The sequence below is a fragment of the Carcharodon carcharias genome, chromosome 3, assembly GCF_017639515.1.
Source record: "Carcharodon carcharias isolate sCarCar2 chromosome 3, sCarCar2.pri, whole genome shotgun sequence".
In the NCBI taxonomy this organism is placed as follows: domain Eukaryota; kingdom Metazoa; phylum Chordata; class Chondrichthyes; order Lamniformes; family Lamnidae; genus Carcharodon; species Carcharodon carcharias.
The window spans coordinates 94,240,154-94,258,756 of record NC_054469.1 but is presented as its reverse complement, the minus strand read 5'-3'; the positions used below and the strand labels follow the sequence as shown (position 1 = coordinate 94,258,756).

At 44.1% G+C, this 18,603-nt stretch overlaps 1 protein-coding gene across 1 annotated transcript in view; it reads left to right on the top strand.

The window, feature by feature from the left end:
* LOC121276026 (polycystic kidney disease protein 1-like 1) overlaps positions 1-18,603 on the top strand; it is a 252,137-nt gene that overhangs the window by 180,736 nt on the left and 52,798 nt on the right. The window contains exons 40-43 of the mRNA XM_041183968.1: positions 111-229; positions 374-484; positions 4,824-4,947; positions 13,211-13,386. Coding sequence (XP_041039902.1) covers positions 111-229; positions 374-484; positions 4,824-4,947; positions 13,211-13,386 — 530 coding nt within the window. The remainder of the gene's footprint in view (positions 1-110; positions 230-373; positions 485-4,823; positions 4,948-13,210; positions 13,387-18,603) is intronic.

The window sequence follows — 18,603 nt, the reverse complement described above, 5'->3', positions numbered from 1 at the left end:
GGATATGTTTCTGTGTAAAATGCTGAAGTAAATATGAATTATTTTAAATCCGAAATTAACTTCAACACTCTTTATCATTTAATAATTGTTTCTTTATTTCTGCCAAGCAGATTGTTGCTGCTCGTCAAAGGGCTCGCTATTTAAGATTAGCTCGACCACCAACAGTTGTGCAACTTAAAGAAGCCAAAGACCGTATGAGAAAAGAGAGCCTAATTCAACAGACATTACAGTATTTCATCATTTTTTTAAAAAGTTGTCCTATTTATGAAAATCTCATTGCTTAACTTTCTATAATTACTGTTTATTTTTCCCTATCAGATTGTCTTTTTCTTCCTTTATGTAATGCTAAGGTTCATGATTTTGCCCACTGCAGAGAATTTGTGCTCTACATTGTCATGCTGATTCTGCTGCTGTTGATTACGTTTGGCAAATTTTCCAAAGACGAATATTACCTCAACCAAGCCATTCGAGCAGAGTTTATTAGGTATGGCAATCCAGTGTGTATTTGTGGTTGTTACTCATGACCAGTTAAGTGAAAATAAGCCTACAAATTAGAATATTTTTGACTTAAACCAAAGCAAAATACTGTGGAAACTGGAAATCTGAAATAAAAACAGTAAATACAGGAAATGCTCAGCAGTCAGGCAGTGTCTGTGTAGAGAGAAGCAAAGTTACTGTTTCAGGTCAATGACCTTTTCATAAGGAAAAGGGATAACCAGAACGATTTGGTTTTTTTCTAACAATCTGGCAGCATTCATTGTAATTTTAGTGCTAGCTCACAGATCAACACATTTCTGATGAATGGTAATCTTGACCTGAAATGTTAAACAAAAACAAAAACAGAATTACCTGGAGAAACTCAGCAGGTCTGGCAGCATCGGCGGAGAAGAAAAGAGTTGACGTTTCGAGTCCTCATGACCCTTCGACAGAACTTGAGTTCGAGTCCAAGAAAGAGTTGAAATATAAGCTGGTTTAAGGTGTGTGTGTGTGTGTGTGTGTGTGTGTGTGTGTGTGTGTGTGTGTGTGTGTGTGTGTGTGTGTGTGTGTGTGTGTGTGTGTGTGTGTGGGGGGGGTGGTGGGGGGGGGGGGCGGACGGAGAGAGAGAGAGAGAGAGGTGGAGTGGGGGTGTGGTTGTAGGGACAAACAAGCAGTGATAGAAGCAGATCATCAAAAGATGTCAGCAACAATAGTGCAAAAGAACACATAGGTGTTAAAGTTGGTGATATTATCTAAACGAATGTTCTAATTAAGAATGGATGGTAGGGCACTCAAGATATAGCTCTAGTGGGGGTGGGGAGAGCATAAAAGATGTTTTTTTTATCATGGAAATAGGTGGGAAAAGGAAAATCTATATAATTTATTGGAAAAAAAGAAAAGGAAGGGGGAAACAGAAAGGGGGTGGGGATGGGGGAGGGAGCTCACGACCTAAAGTTGTTGAATTCAATATTCAGTCTGGAAGGCTGTGAAGTACCTAGTCGGAAGATGAGGTGTTGTTCCTCCAGTTTGCGTTGGGCTTCACTGGAACAATGCAACAAGCCAAGGACAGACATGTGGGCAAGAGAGCAGGGTGGAGTGTTAAAATGGCAAGCGACAGGGAGGTTTGGGTCATTCTTGCGGACAGACCACAGGTGTTCTGCAAAGCGGTCACCCAGTTTACGTTTGGTCTCTCCAATGTAGAGGAGACCACATTGGGAGCAACGAATGCAGTAGACTAAGTTGGGGGAAATGCAAGTGAAATGCTGCTTCACTTGAAAGGATTGTTTGGGTCCTTGGACGGTGAGGAGAGAGGAAGTGAAGGGGCAGGTGTTGCATCTTTTGCGTGGGCATGGGGTGGTGCCATAGGAGGGGGTTGAGGAGTAGGGGGTGATGGAGGAGTGGACCAGGGTGTCCCGGATGGAGCAATCCCTACAGAATGCCGATAGGGGGGGGTGAAGGGAAGATGTGTTTGGTGGTGGCATCATGCTGGAGTTGGCGGAAATGGCGGAGGATGATCCTTTGAATGCGGAGGCTGGTGGGGTGATAAGTGAGCACAAGGGGGACCCTATCATGTTTCTGGGAGGGAGGAAAAGGCGTAAGGGCGGATGCACGGGAGATGGGCCGGACACGGTTGAGGGCCCTGTCAACGACCGTGGGTGGAAAACCTCGGTTAAGGAAGAAGGAGGACATGTCAGAGGAACTGGTTTGAAGGTAGCATCATCGGAACAGATGCGACGGAGGCGAAGGAACTGAGAGAATGGGATGGAGTCCTTACAGGAAGCGGGGTGTGAGGAGCTGTAGTCGAGATAGCTGTGGGAGTCGGTGGGTTTGTAATGGATATTGGTGGACAGTCTATCACCAGAGATTGAGACAGAGAGGTCAAGGAAGGGAAGGGAAGTGTCAGAGATGGACCACGTGAAAATGATGGAGGGGTGGAGATTGGAAGCAAAATTAATAAATTTTTCCAAGTCCCGACGAGAGCATGAAGCGGCACCGAAGTAATCATCGATGTACCGGAGAAAGAGTTGTGGAAGGGGGCCGGAGTAGGACTGGAACAAGGAATGTTCCACATACCCCATAAAGAGACAGGCATAGCTGGGACCCATGCGGGTACCCATAGCCACACCTTTTATTTGGCGGAAGTGAGAGGAGTTGAAGGAGAAATTGTTCAGCGTTTAGGCACTTTACAGCCATCCGGACTGAATATTGAATTCAACAACTTTAGGTCGTGAGCTCCCTCCCCCATCCCCACCCCCTTTCTGTTTCCCCCTTCCTTTTCTTTTTTTTCCAATAAATTATATAGATTTTCCTTTTCCCACCTATTTCCATGATTAAAAAAAACATCTTTTATGCTCTCCCCACCCCCACTAGAGCTATACCTTGAGTGCCCTACCATCCATTCTTAATTAGCACATTCGTTTAGATAATATCACCAACTTTAACTTTAACATCTATGTGTTCTTTTGCACTATTGTTGTTGACATCTTTTGATGATCTGCTTCTATCACTGCTTGTTTGTCCCTACAACCACACCCCCACTCCACCTCTCTCTCTCTCTCTCCGTCCGCCCCCCCCACCCCCCCCCCCACACACACACACACACACACACACACACACACACCTTAAACCAGCTTATATTTCAACTCTTTCTTGGACTCGAACTCAAGTTCTGTCGAAGGGTCATGAGGACTCGAAACGTCAACTCTTTTCTTCTCCGCCGATGCTGCCAGACCTGCTGAGTTTTTCCAGGTAATTCTGTTTTTGTTTTTGTTTTGGATTTCCAGCATCCGCAGTTTTTTTGTTTTTATCTCTGAAATGTCAACTCTGTTTCTCTCCACAGATGCTGCCTAGCCTGCTGAGCGTATGCAGCATTTTTGTTTTCCTTTCACATTTATTCAATACAGTTTCACAAGTTTTCACAGTAAGAGGCCAGTACCAAAAGCACAGCACTGTTTTAATGGCACCCAAATGGTTATCAGTCCATCTTCATTCACACAAGAATTGTCTTCTATGTAGATAGATGCATTGATTCAGGACATGTTTCTGGGAGCTGCCTATTTGACTCACTGGGAGAAAATTGTGGAGATGCACAGAAATGCCTTGATTCCCCAATGACAGACAGTGCTGCCTGCCCCTGGGGAATCGCTGATTGTACATGGCGGCATTATGAAAACTATTTTCTGCTCCGCACTGTCTATAGTGCTACAAATGCAAATGTAATTTTGGTCATCAGAAGGCTTATAGAGATGCAGTGAAAAAGAAGGACTTGCATTTATATATTATCTCATCACATCTCTCACATGTAGGTATTTCTGAATTAGCTTCATATACAATGAATTAGTTGGCATTATAGTGAATGTTATTGGGTAGGAAAATATGCAGACACTTTGCATATGGCAAGATCCACATCAGTGATGAGATAAATAACTCAATTCACCTATTTTTGCTTGCGTTGGTAAACAAACTGAAATATATTTATGTTAGATTTTGAATTTTCTGTAACCTTTTTCATTGTGTTGGTTTAAAAATTTTGAATGATGCTCTTCAAAAAAGAAATTTGCTTCTGAAAAACATATTGTTAAATTTCTTGAAAGCTCCTGTTATTGAAAAGACTGTGCTGAACCTTTGGTTTGGAAATATGTTGATATGCGTACATCGCTGGTACATGTCTATTTATTTCCCATCCCTTGTTGTCCTGGAGAAGGTGGCAAGCCATCTTCTTAAGCCATTTCTGTTTGCATGGCAGAGATGTTCCCACAGTGCTGTTAGGGATGGAGTTTCTGGATTTTGACCCACTGGTAATGCAGGTACAGTGAGATGTGCCCAAGTAAGGATGGTGTGTGACTTGGACAAAAGCTTTGAGATGATGGCGTTCCTATCCACCTGTTGGTCTAGCTCTTTGAGGTACTGTAGCTTATGAATTTAGGGGGTGCTGCTGAAGAAGCTAAGGCAAGATGCTGCATCTTGTAGGTTGTGCACGATGTTTTTTGATACCATAATGGCAGGTGGAATAGATGTTTAAGCCAGGGGATGACATGCCAATCAAATGGAATGCTATGTCCTGGGTAGGGTGGAACTTCATGGATGTTTTTAAGTTGCACTCATGCAACTTAGGCAAGTGAAGAATATTCCATCATTCTCCTCACTTGTGCATTGGTGGTGGGGGGAAGGCTGGGCAGTCGGGAGATCGACCACTCGCCACTCACCACGTTTCTGCACCATCAATGATATAGAACTTTGACTATTTGTTTACAATTAGGGAAAAAATAGAATATACTCTGAGAAATTGTAATTCTCAAAGGCAATAATTTACCTTGTATTTGAGATTGTTTTGTTTTCATATTTAGGAATGAGAAAAGTCCTTTCATAAATGTGAAAACAGCTGATGATTGGTGGAACTGGAGTTTTGGTGTTTTGTTACATGGCCTGTATTGGGACACATGGTACAACAACGCTGCAGCAAAAAGTCAGGTAACTCTTTCGAGTACAAACACGTTTCCATCTGTTCGTATTCAGATGAAGTTACATTGTTTCAAAGTTTGCCATGGTGAGATTTGAACTCTTGATCTTGGGGTTACAAGCCCAGTACCGTAACCACTTGGCTATTTAGGCCAAACAAAAAGGCAGGTAACTTGTACCAATAATTAACAGCATCTAATTAAATTAACTTCAGCTTTTCAGAGTAAACAGTTTCCCGTGGTAGAGTATGTTCCCTGTTACACAGCAAGGTGTTTCATTGTACATTTATTGTTTACTCTCTTCATTTCAAGTTGGGTTAGTTTAGGATTTTGAAGTGACTAAAATAAATACATTAAAACTCTATGAAGTACTATCTTCTTAACTATAACCCAACTGCTAATTGCATAACTACTGCAATGTATTTGACTGCAAGTGAACATATGACTGCATTTTAATGTTAAAACTTGGAGATACAAACAGCCTCAGAATCTCAGTACAAAGAAATTTTAAAATAAGTTTGGTTTCCTTCTCCTGATTTTCGTGCAAGAAAGTTTGTTTGTATGAATGAATGAATGTTGAGTATGAATAGAGGAAGACTTGTCTATGATTCTTCTCCTATGGTTAAAATAGTCAACTCAGCTTCAAAGTACCACAGAACCATATTCCAAGCTTCTCCAAATGAAACATTTTTTAGTGCAATTATATCATACAGAAGTGATGCTGTGTTGGTTTATAAGATGATTTCTGTCATTTATTGTGCTAAACATTGTTTCTTGAAGGTAATTCAAGTGCTAATTACAGTTTCAATTACAACCTGTAGGCTGGTCCAGTCCAAGGAAAATGCCATTTGATTGGTGCACCATCACTCCGAAAAATCCAAATCACCAATAATTCCTCCTGTAACGTAAGTGGTTTCATCCCGTTATTAATTTCAAATCTCTTCTACTGTCTGCTAATGGCTTCTATACAAGCCGCAGAATACCACCCAAACAGGTCTGTCCTAAATTAAAACATCGCAAAAATGCTAGTAAAATACCCTGTAAACAGAAACGCATAAAAAATTGTTTGCAATGGTCACAACCGGAATCTCTGTCTTCCACAAATCCTAATTTCCCGACTCAATGCTGGGGCCTCAACTATTTACACCCTATATAAATGATTTGGATGAAGGGATCAAATGCATAATTGCTAAATGTGTTGATATCACAAAGCTAGGAAATTAAGTTGTGAAGAGGACATAAGGGGTCAGCAAAGAGATATGGACAGGTTAAGCAAGTGGGAAAGCACTTGGCAGGCGGAGTATAATATGGGAAAATGTGAACTTATCCTCTTTGGTAGAAAGAATAGAAAAGCAGCCTATTATTTCAGTGGAGAGTGATTGCAGAACTCTGAGGTACAGAGGGATCTGGGTGCCCTGGCACATGAATCACAAAAAGTTAGAATGTAGAGACAGCAAGTGATTAGGAAAGCAAATAGAATGTTGTAATTTATTGCAAACGGAATGGAATATAAAAATAGGGATGTTTTTCTACAGTTGTACAAGGCATTGGTGAGACCAAACCTGGAGTCCTGTTATAGTTTAAGCCTTATTTAAGAAAGGACTAATTGTGTTAGAAGCAGTTCAGAGAAGGTTCATTCGACTGATTCTTAAGATGAAAGGGTTATCTTATGAGGAAAGGTTGGGCTTGTGTCCATTGGAGTTTAGAAGAATGACAGGATCTTATTGAAACATGTAAGATCCTGAGAGGGCTTGACAGAGTGGATGCTGAAAGGATGTTTCCCCTTGTGAGAAATACTAAAACTAGGGGACATAGTTTAATAAAAAGGAGCCTCCCGTTTAAGACTGAGATGAGAAGACATTTTTTCACTCTGAGGGATGTGAGTCTGTGGAACTCTCTTTTTGAATATTTTTAAGGTAGAGGGAGATAGATTTTGACCAACAAGGGAGTCAAAGGGTATTGGGAGTAGACGGAAAAGTGGCCACAATTGGATCAGGTATGATCTCATTGAATAGTGGAGCAGGCTCCAAGGGCCAAATGGCCTACTGCTGATCCTAATTCAGATGTTCATATGTACTCCTCACATAACTCACTGGCTCAGATTTTGCAATCAGTGGTGAAGCAACTTGCTACTTACCTCGAAGAAAACTCCCACAAAGATCTAATGATCTCTGTGGCATGGATTTCTCTTTTCCTGACAGCAGTTTAAATCTAGCGCCTCATCTGGGGAATCCCAGGTTTCACCAATAGTACGATCAGCAAGCAAGGTAGGTATTCAATTGCATTGAAATATTTCCACAAGGAAGAAACTAGGAAGTTAAAAGCACTTTATCCTTCACTTTTAACTTAAATTTTCAAATAGTGGAATCATGATTATGACTGAATTAAGACAGATGCTAAAACATTGGGTAGAATTTTCTGCTTGACATGTGGGGGGCAGGCCCCGCACGTCAGTGCGTAAAATGACGTGCGGTGTTGTTGGGCGAACGTCCTGATGTCACCATGCACCATCGTGATATTTCACTGGGCAGGCGCATGATGAAGTTCAACACGTGCCCACCATTAATTAACAGGCTAGTTAAGGCCCTTAAATCATCAATCAACAGCGATTTTTAGGCGCCCATGCAATCTTCGGCTCGGCACAGGGCACAACAGGCAGGCGGGTAAGAGAATTTTTAGTGCAACTCATCCACAGGTGGGATAAGAGGGCTCAGTGGGGTTGTCAATCTGGTCTGTGAGTATTTATTGCAGAAAGTGTTTTAAACTTGCCTGTATGAACTGTAGCAGTTCAGAATTCCAGCAGCTTTCTGTGTACTTTGAACCTTCGGGTCAGGACTCTGCAGTCAGTAACCTTTATCGGGCCTGCAGCTTTTTGGAGGCCTCCCTTTAGCCTGGGTATGGGTTCTGACATGTCCACTGGAGGCAGCTCCTCTGAGGAGGAAGGGAGGGCTAGAATGTGGAGGAGGCTAGGAGTGCACAATCAGCCTCCAGGGGAACCACCTTTGGGAGTGCAGGCACAGGCACAAGGGGTGCAGGGCCAAGAGATAGTCTAAGGTGGAAGGGGCAGCAGAAGACACCACTATCCTGCTGCCAGGGTATACAGGTGGCGAAGCAGCTGCCTCAGTATGTGTGAGGTGCAATGCCGAAGGAGGCTCCGACTGTCAAGGGAGACAGTCAACGACATCTGTCAGATGATTGGCCCTGAGATATCTCCTAACTGTGCAGGCGGACAACCCATGCCAGTGACTCTGAAGGTCACAGTTGCCCTCAACTTCTATGCCTCAGGTACCTTCCAGGGATCAGTGGATGATCTTTGCACTGTCTCCCAATCAGCTGTCCACACTTGTGTCAAGCAGGTCACAGACGCTCTGTTCAGACGGGCATTGACCTTCATCCACTTCCGCTGGGACCAGGCAAGCCAGACACAGTGAGCCAGAGGCTTTGCAGCCATTGCTGGATTCCCCCACATCCAGCATGCAATAGACTGCACACATGTGGCCATCAAGGCGCCAGCAGGTGTGCCCAGTGCCTTTGTCAACAGGAAGGGCTTCCACTCCATGAACGTGCAGATAGTGTGTGATCACAGGATGCAGAATCTACAGGTCTGTACCAGGTACCCAGGCAGCTCCCATGATGCCTACATCCTCAGACACTCCCAGATGCCGGGGCCCTTCAGTGCCCCGGCTAGGCTGGATGGGTGGCTGCTGGGTGACCAGAGCTATCCCCTCAGAAGGTGGCTCATGACGCCTCTCCGCCATCCAATATCAGAAGCTGAGCAGCGCTACAATAGGAGTCACGGCTCCACAAGAGCTATGGTGGAGAGAACCATTGGTCTCTCAAGATGCGCTTCCAATGCCTGGGCTGCTCAGGGGGCGCACTCCAATACCCCCCAGATTGTGTTTCGGTGATAGTGGTTGCATGCTGCGCTCTCCACGATCTTGCGCTGGAAAGGGGGGACGCAGTGGATGACGAAGACATTGATGCAGTGGATGCGGCTGCACACGATGAGTCCAGCATTGATTCTGAGGATGAGGAGGCACAGGGGAATGATGAGGGGCTAAATGCTGACCCGGGATTACACCAAGGAGGCAAGGACACCCGGCAGACTTTAATCCAACGAACTTCAGCTAGTTCCACACAAATGGATCAGCAGGACCAGCCTTGCCTGGCGCTTCTATACTCGGCACTTAAATGCTACATCTACCACTTCATCAGCTGCAACTAAGGGATTTGGACATAAACTTCAATGTCCACTCAAACACTCATGACATGTATGTAAAACATACAAATGCAGAACAAAGGAGCCACCCTCAGCTGTGGTAACACATCTGGTTTTAATTTTCACCATCAGAAGTTCACACAAAGTCGAAACAAAATGTTATTCAAGTAGAAACAAATAATAAGCCCCTAATCTAGAGCCAACACAAAAGCACCAGTAAGAAATCTGTAGTGTGCCTGAGGTGCCTTATGCTTATGTTTCCGGGTGCTACGTCTTGGTGCCGCCCCATCGCTCAGAGTGGCATCTGAGGCAGCCTGTTAACTCTGCTGTCCTATTGGCCTCGTTGACCTTGGCGTTCGTCCTGTGGCCCATGGAGCCTGTGCTGGCCCCGCCTGGGAGGGTTCTGCCAGTTCCACAGCTGGTATCTCCCCAGTCGTCGCAGCCTCACCCGATGAAGCGGTCACTGGGAGAGGGGCGGAGCAGCTGTTGCCCTCATCCAGAGTGCTGTGAGAGGAGCCCGCAGATAAGAAAGGCAGCTGCTGCGCTGACATGAGGTTGCCCCAGACCTCTCTGCTCACTGTGGATGGTTGGGTACTGAGCTAGGAAGCTTGAAGCTTACGCCATCTCCCACATTGGCAATGGCCAGTTGTGGCCACTGGCGCTGTGAGGGCTTGCAGGTCCGTGCATAACCCCAGGAGAACCTGACTGTTCTCCTGGAGGCCCCTCTCCACGAGAGTCGCCCCTCTCTTCATGGAGGAAGCATGGCGTTCTGCCATGAGGCTCATTGCAACAGTGATGCTCTATGTGGACTCCTCCACCATGGATACCAAGCGAAGCACAGCCTCATGTATCACTCCCAGATGCTCCCGCACACACGGCTGCATTTCCTGCAGCTGCTGTGTCGCGGACAATGCAGAGGCACATCATCAGGCACCGACTGAGCATGTGCCTGGTCTCCTGCAGTTCTCTGACTGCTGGCGCCATCTGCACTCTGTCTCTGCCAGCTCCTCTAGTGATTGTGATGTATCCTCTCGACTGTGCCTTGGGACACTAGCCGATGTTCCAATGCCCACCGAGGTGCTAGTATCTGCGCTGGTGCCTGCCTCGCAGAAATGGTGTGACACAGGTGACACTTGAGGGCCCTCAGGCGTGAGATGGGGCATCTGGAATTCCTCCTGGCGGCCATGCTCTGATGATGCTGAAATTAACAACAAGGACAGTGGATCAGTTAGCGTGCACACAGTGACACACCTCATCTGTTTCCCCCGGCTCATTATGTACTCAACCTTCCAGAACCTATGGACACAAATATTGGTGGGGTGGCAAATAGTGAGGAGGATACCCTTACATTACAGGCAGAAATAGATGGGCTGGTCAGATGGCCTAAGGAATGCCAAATGGAATGTTATGTAAATAAGTGTGAGGTGATGCACTTGGGCAGGACAAACAAGGCACGGGAATACACGAGGAATGGTAGGGCTGTGGAAAGTAAGGAGGATCAGAGGGACCTTGCTGGGCATGTTGACAGGCCCGTTAAGGTAGTGGGACAGGTACATAAGGTGTTTAAGAAGGTAAAAGACATACTTGCCTTTATTAGCCGAGGACTAGAATATAGGAACAGGGAGGTCATGTTCCAAGTGCAGAAAACGCAGCCTCGGCCACAGCTATAGTTCTGCGTGCAGTTGTGAAATGCACTTCACGGGAGGGATGTGATGGAGTGGAGAGAATGCAGAGATCATTGACCAGGATGCTGGCTGGGCTGGAGAGTTTGACTAATGAGGAGACATAGCATGGACTGGGGTTATTTCCTCTGGAGCAGAGGAGATTGAGGGGTGACATTATTGAGGTTTATAACATTATGAGAGGCATAGATAGGGTCGGCAGAAAGGAACTTTTTCCCTTGGCGGAGGGATGAGTAACCAGGTGGCATAGATTTAAGGTAAGGGGCATGACACTGACAGGGGATGTGATGAACAACTTTTGCACACAGAGTGTGTTGGGAATGTGGAACGCACTGCCTGAAAGGATGGTGGAAGCAGAAACCCTCCTAATATGTAATAAGTATTTGGATATGCAGTTGCAATGCCATGGCATACAAGGCCAAGGGGATAGTGCTGGGAAATGGGATAAGGCAACTTAGGAACATGTTTGATGCACACATCTTCGAAGGGCTGAGGGACCTTTGTCTATGATCCACACCTCTGACTCTATCACTCTGTGACCGAGCAATGTTGCAACAATAACAAATCAAACAATCATCAATGTTATGGATATTGGGAGGACATAGCTGATCTCACTGTTTGCCTCAAATACCTGGCCATTCCACCCCAGCCTCACCGACACCATTTGACCTAAGCGCATGGCACCTCTCAAGCTCCAGGGCCTCCTTTTTGAAGCGGCTTAATATCATGAGCTGGGCCTGACCGCCTCCAGTTTTCAAACTCTCAGACCGATTATGCGCATTCTTCTCCTGAAAAACAGAGAAGACATTCATTGTGGCAATTTGTACATGGACTCCGCACATGCACGCCACATCCTAACCACAGAGGCCTCCAGTGCCTCCTCTCCCCGCAACCGCTGATCAGTCACACAAAGATAGTACGCCTGCTCCCAACACCCCCTCGCCCAAAGCAGCCGCCTTGGACACATTCTGCATCCATCACTTTAGGAAACACATGATCTTAGCTCCCATAGCAAGGAGGCGCCACTACATGCAGCGTCAAGGGCAGTAGATGGCTCTTGACGACAAGACCTTGAGGCTCACCTTCCACAACCTCATCACCATGAATAGGACATGTGTTGGAGTTCTATCTGCTTGCCCACCCAGCATACGAGAAGTAACATTCATGCCACATAAATGCCAGACAATGACCATCTCCACTAAGAGAGAATCTAACCATTGCCCCTTGACACTCAATGAAATTACTATTGTTAAATCCCCTACTATCAACATCCCTGGGGTTACCATTGACCAGAAACTGAACTAAGTACTGTGGCTACAAGAGCAGGCCAGAAGCTCAGAATTCTGTGGCGAGTAACTCATCTCCTGACTCCCTAAAGTCTGTCCGCCAAGGCACAAGTCAGGAGTATGATGGAATACTCTCCATTTGCCTGGATGAGTTCAGCTCCAATGCTCAAGAAGCTTGACACCATCCAGGATAAAGCAGCACGCTTAATTGACACCCCATCCACAAACATTCACTCTCTTCACCACCAATGCAGAGTTGCAGGAGTGTGTACCAGCTACAAGATGCACTGCAGGAACTCACCAAGGCTCCTTAGAAAGCACCTTCCAAACCCTTGACCCCTACTATCTGGAAGAACAAGGACAGCAGACACATAGGAACGCCACCAGCTGGAATTTCCCCTCCAAGTCACTCACCATCCTGACTTGGAAATATATCACCGTTCCTTCACTGTCGCTGGGTCAAAATCCTGGAACTCCCTCCCGAACAGCACTATGGGTGTATCTACACCACATGGATTGCTGCAGTTCAAAAAGGCAGTTCACCACCGCTTTCTCACGGGCAATTAGGGATGGAAAATAAATGCTGGCCTAGCCAGCGATGCCCACAGCTCATGAATGAATAAAAAATAGGTAGGCCAGACTAGGTAATGATGGCAGATTTTCTTTCCTGAAGGACAGCTTCCAATTTCAGTATAATTAATTTAATTTATTAATCTAATTTAAATTCAACCAGCTGCCTGAACACATGTCCCCAGGGCATTAGCTTGGGTCTCTGCACTACTAGTCTAGTGATGTTACCACTTTCTTCACTGTCTCCCTGATTTTGCCTTACTCCATTATCTATATCCATCTGTGTGCTTTGAACAGAGTCATTTGAACAGCGATCAGGCGTGGAAACCATGTCCAGATTTTTCCACTCCTCCTCCTCTTCCTCCTCCCAAGTCCATGATCCCAAAAGTTATTTTTATCACCTGACTCAGATCTGCTAATTCTGAGCATTTCACGTATTCAACTTGATACCTTTCTGATCTATGTAGTTGAGTAGTACTGTGGTAGAAGTGTCTGTTTACATGATCTCTTTGTTTTTAGATTCCAGAAGTGTTGTCAGGGCTCATCCAGGGCTGTGAGTCTCCACACACTACTACGATCCACCATTCAGATCACTCAAACATAACAAACCATGTGAGAACTGAACAGTCCAGCCAGTGTGGCCGATTTAATTGCTACAAAGGAAGGGGATCTGTTATTAAACTTGGTAGAACACGGTAAGAGATGCAGATGTTTTTAATATACCAACATTATAATTCTTGTTGATATTACCCAATGAAAAGTTTTTTTTTAACAAATTAAAGTAAGACACGAAGTATAATGGTTTTAGTAATTTTGCCTTGTGGATGAAAACCAGGCCTCTACCGCTATGTTTATGATTTGCTGCATTTAATTTTCTTTCAATACAACCAGCTCCCAGCAAATCCACCACAATTTCCACTCCTTCAGAAGGCATTAAGATGAATTGGTCTTCAGATAAAGCATGAAATGGACAATAGCAAATCAGCAGACAGTTTTACACTAAGCCCGGTTTCTGTTGCATTGACTTCAGTGCTTTGAAATATAGCCCTCGTGGCCTTACTTACAAAATCCACCTCTTCTGAGGCCAGGACCCCAAGACAATTGTATTTCCTCCTGCATACCATTTTCTTGTGTTGTTGTAGTTTTTAGAATCCATTAAAAAAAAACACTTCCTTGAAGAGTTCTTGACCACTGGGAAAGTTTCAGAGGAGTCTGGAACATTTGGACACATACTGTAAGTGCAAAATGTTTTGATACTAGTAATTATGTTTTTATTTAATGTGTAATGTATCCTTAAGAATAATACTCGTAAGGAAGATCACGTGATCTGTAGTAACCAATAGAAGAGTAGCATGGGCTACCTCAAGCAATCAGTACAGAGATAGAGTTGGAGTTGAAAGCACACGTGTAATTGCTGCCGAGTATTGTAAATAAACTTAATATTTCCAACCAAGAAGTGTCCGCAGATCAACTCTATTAATAGTAGCAATTCGGCCACCCTTACAACAAACTGGCAATGAGGATAAAACAGGATCGAACAGGAGAAATCAAGTTGGAAAGATATCGGCACTGTACCTCGTCGACTGATTGTAAGTAGCGAGCTTCATTAGAATCAAAGAAGTAACCCCCTCTCTCAAAATACTGCAATTTGGGAGAATTGACCCTTTTGAACCAGCCACAAATGATTGGTTTCACTACATAGAATGCCTCATGTTCTTTTTTCAGGCGAATGAAATTATGGGGAAGAGAAGAGGTGAGCGATCCTCTTGAGTATTTGTAGGAGCAAAACCTACAGTCTGATTCGAAGTTTGACAGCACCAAGTGCTCCAGATTTGAAAAATTTCAATGAATTGGTGGACCTGGTAAAAGGTCACTTTCAACCCAAGTCCTTATTCGTGATGCAGAGGTTTCGGTTTAATTTGCAAAATAGAGCCCCGGGTGAGACAATTGCATGCTATGTGGCAAATTTGAAGCAGCTAACGGAACATTGTGAGTTTGGTACGAGTCTAAACGACATGCTCAGAGATCGTTTAGTGTATGGTGTGAAAGAATATGCTATTCAGACAAGATTATTGTCCAAAGTGAATTTGGATTTCAAGAAGGCACAAGAGAGAGCACTGGACAGGAAAGCGCAGTAAGAGATTCAAAACCAATACAGGGTGTGCAACATGGCGCCATCCTCCACATCAGGCAGGAAACCCCAGCCGAGAAGGATGCGAAAGTGAAAGACTCCCCGTGAAGTGGGAAACAGCCCCTGATAGCCGAAGAATAAAGAAAAATTTTGCAGCATAAACAAAGAATAATTTTAATAGAGATGGAAACAAGCAGTCTTTTACCGATTGGCGGTTTAAAAAGATCAAATGTTATTATTGTCATAGAAATGGACGTATAATGAGGCAGTGCAAGGAAAGATTTAAGCAGGCTTGTAAACAAAAGAAGAAACCCAATGAAATCTACAATATAAAAGAGCCTGAAACAACAAATTCAGACATTTACTTGTTGTTTAATCTGAAAGTTGGAAAGACAGAATCAATATTTGTCACAGTGAAAGTAAGTGGCAAACCTGAATGGAAGTGGACACGGGAGCTTCCACTACACTAATTGGGGAACATACCTTCAGATGCTTGAATAATGGTGAACATCAATTAAATTTAGAAGAAACAAGCTAAAAACATATATGGATAAAGACATTCAAGTAAAAAGTATAGCAGAGTAACTGTCCATTATGGAAGCCAATCGGCAAAGCTACTCTTGATGGTGGTATCGGGTGAAGGGCCAAGCCTCCTGGGGTGAAATTGGTTCAGGAGATTAAGTTAGAATGGGCTGAAATTTTCCAGTTGAGAGCAGTTGGGCTACCAGAGCTACTTTGAAAGTATGCCACCATCTTCAGGGACAAACTGGGGAAAATTCAGAGCCTGGAGGCCAAGATTCATGTAGATTCGGAAGCAACCCCTCGCTTCATGAAGGCGAGACTGGTGCCATATGCCCTGCAAAAAATATTCGACATTGAACTGAACAGACTAAAGAAACTGGGTGTAAGACAACCTGTGCAGTTCTCAGAATGAGCAGCACCTACTGTCTACGTCCTTAAAACTAGCCAAAGCATCCGATGACCACAAACTAATAGTTAATAAAGTAGCTAAGCTAGACGGCACCCCATTCCAAAAATCTAAGACCTGTATGCCAAGCTGACAGGAGGGACAATGGACACAAAGTTTGACATGAGTCATTCTTATCAACAACTAGTGTTTGATAATGCCTCCCAGGAATTTGTCACAATAATACCACAAAGGTTTGTACCAATATACACGATTGCCTTTTGGTGTCTCCTGAACTTGCACCATCTTTCAGAGAACAATGGAAAGCTTACTGCAGGGACTGCCACAGGTTGTAGTCTATTCAGATGATATATTGGTGACAGGATTCACTGAAAACTAATATTTGGCAAACTTAGAAGAAGTCTTAAAACATTTCTTGCAAGCTGGAGTGCATCTACAAAAAGAGACGTGCACGTACCAAGCAAGGGAGATAATCTAATTAGGTCACTGGGTAGATTCACAGGGCCTCCACCCAGTTAAGGAGAAAATGAGAGCCAGAAGAGAGGCACCTGCACCAAAGAATGTCTCAGAGCTCAAATCATTTCTAGGAATGATAACTATTATGGGCAGTTCTTACCCAATTTGTCTATAATGCTGGCCCCCTGCATTCTCTGTTCAAAAAGAACCAACATTGGTCTTGAGAGGTGTCCCAGAAAGAAGCTTTCATAGAAGTGAAACAATTGTTGTGCTCATCCAATCTATTAATGCATTATGACCAGACAAAAGAATTGGTGCTGACATGTGATGCATCTCCCTACGGAGTGGGAGCAATGTTCTCTCATCGGATGGATGACGGCATGGAACGGCCAATAGATTACGTATCAAGAACTCTCACCACAGTGGAAAAGGCATACTCACAGATAGAAAAAAAAAAGGCCTGTCCATCATCTTTGGTATCAAGAAATTTCACCAGTACGTACAAGGCTGCCATTTTACAATTGTTTCAGATCACAGACCATTGCCAGGATTGTTTATTGAGGACAAGGCTATAGCACCCATAGCCTCAGCAAGATAGACCGACGGGCTTTAATTCTGACAGCATACAAATGCACTTTCATACATAGGCCTGGCAATGAAATTACAAACACTAACGCCCTTAGTTGATTGCCTTTACAAGAAAATAATGTCCACAGGAACTTGTCTTACTGTTAAATTTCTTAGATTACTCGCCGGTATGCGCTCGAATGATCAGAGGCTGGACAAGTTGAGACCCAGCCCTATCTCAAGTACGAGAACAAGTGCTGCATGGTTGGTCACAGGAGCCTGTGTCTGATGAAGTGAAACCATAATTCACCAGAAGGCATGAAATAACCAGCCAGATGGCATCTTATTGTGGGGAGCATGAGTGATAGTTCCTCCAAAGGGAAGAGACCCACTTTTAATTGAGCTACACAGGGCCCATCCAGGAATTTCCCAAATGAAGTCCATAACACGCAGCTTTCTATGGCGGCCTGGGATGGATGGCGAAATAGTTTAGTAAAGCACTACAATGTTGTCCAATGTTAGCAACTGCAAAAGTAGCCAGTAACAGCTCAGTTACACCCTTGGGAGTGGCCAGGTAGACCCTGGGTGTGGTTACACAATGACTACAACGAAAACAGCAAATGCCAGAAAAACTCAGCAGTATCTAACAGTATCGGTGGAGGGAAAGACAGAGTTAACGTTTCGAGTCCATTTGACACTTCTTCAGAGCTAAGAGAAGTAAAAATGTGATGAAATTTATACATTTAAGGGGGCTGGAGGAGGTGAAGCTGGATAGGAGGCCAGCGACAGGTGGACGCAAAGAAGAGATTAACAAAGATGTCATGAACAAAAGGACAAAGGGGTGTTAATGGTAGTGTTGCTGGCTGAAGGAGGTGCTGATGGTGGCATTAAGGTCAGAAAGCAGAATGTGGTAATAACAGGACAAGGGTAAGCACTCTGGAAAGAACAACATGAACAAGTGACAGATGGCTCTAGTGGGCCATTAAAAAATAAAATGAATATTGAAAAAAGAGGATATTAAAAGGTGAGATTTTTTCAACATTAATTTTTATTGTTTAATTTTTATTTTTATACACATTTTTATTTTTATTTATTTTCACTTTTATTCATTGTTTTATCCCCACCTTTTATCCTATTTTCGATCTTTTTTCCCTTCACCCCACCCCCACAAGGGCCAGCTGTCATTAGTTCATGTTGTTCTTTACAGAGTGCTTACCCTTGTCCTGCTATTACCACATTTGGCTTTCTGACCTTAATGCCACCATCAGCACTCCTTTAGCCAATACCACTACCATTAACACCCCTTTGTCCTTTTGTCCATGATATCTCTGGCAATCTCTCCTTTACCTCCACCTATCGCTAGCCTTCTACCCAGCTTCACTGCTCCACCCCACTTAAACAGTATAACTTTCATCACACTTTTACTTCTCTTTAGCTCTGAAGAAGAGTCATATGGACTCGAAACGTTAACTTTGTCTTTCCCTCCAAAGATGCTGTTAGACCTGCTGAGTTTCCCTAGCATTTTCTGTTTTTGTTTCAGATTTCCAGTATCTGCAGTATTTGGCTTTTATCTTACACAGTGACTACATTGGACCTTTCCTGGGAACAATGTTTCTGCTCATTGTCGATGCCCATTCAAAATGGTTGGACGTATGTGAGGTGAAGTCACCAATGTCAGCCGCTACAATTGAGAAACTACATCAGTGTTTTGCCATAATAGACTACCAGAAGTAGTCGTTTCTGATAACAGCATGGCATTTACAAGTTTATCAGCCTCAACGGTATCACGCATGTAAAAACTGCATCATACCACCCTTCCTCAAACGGATT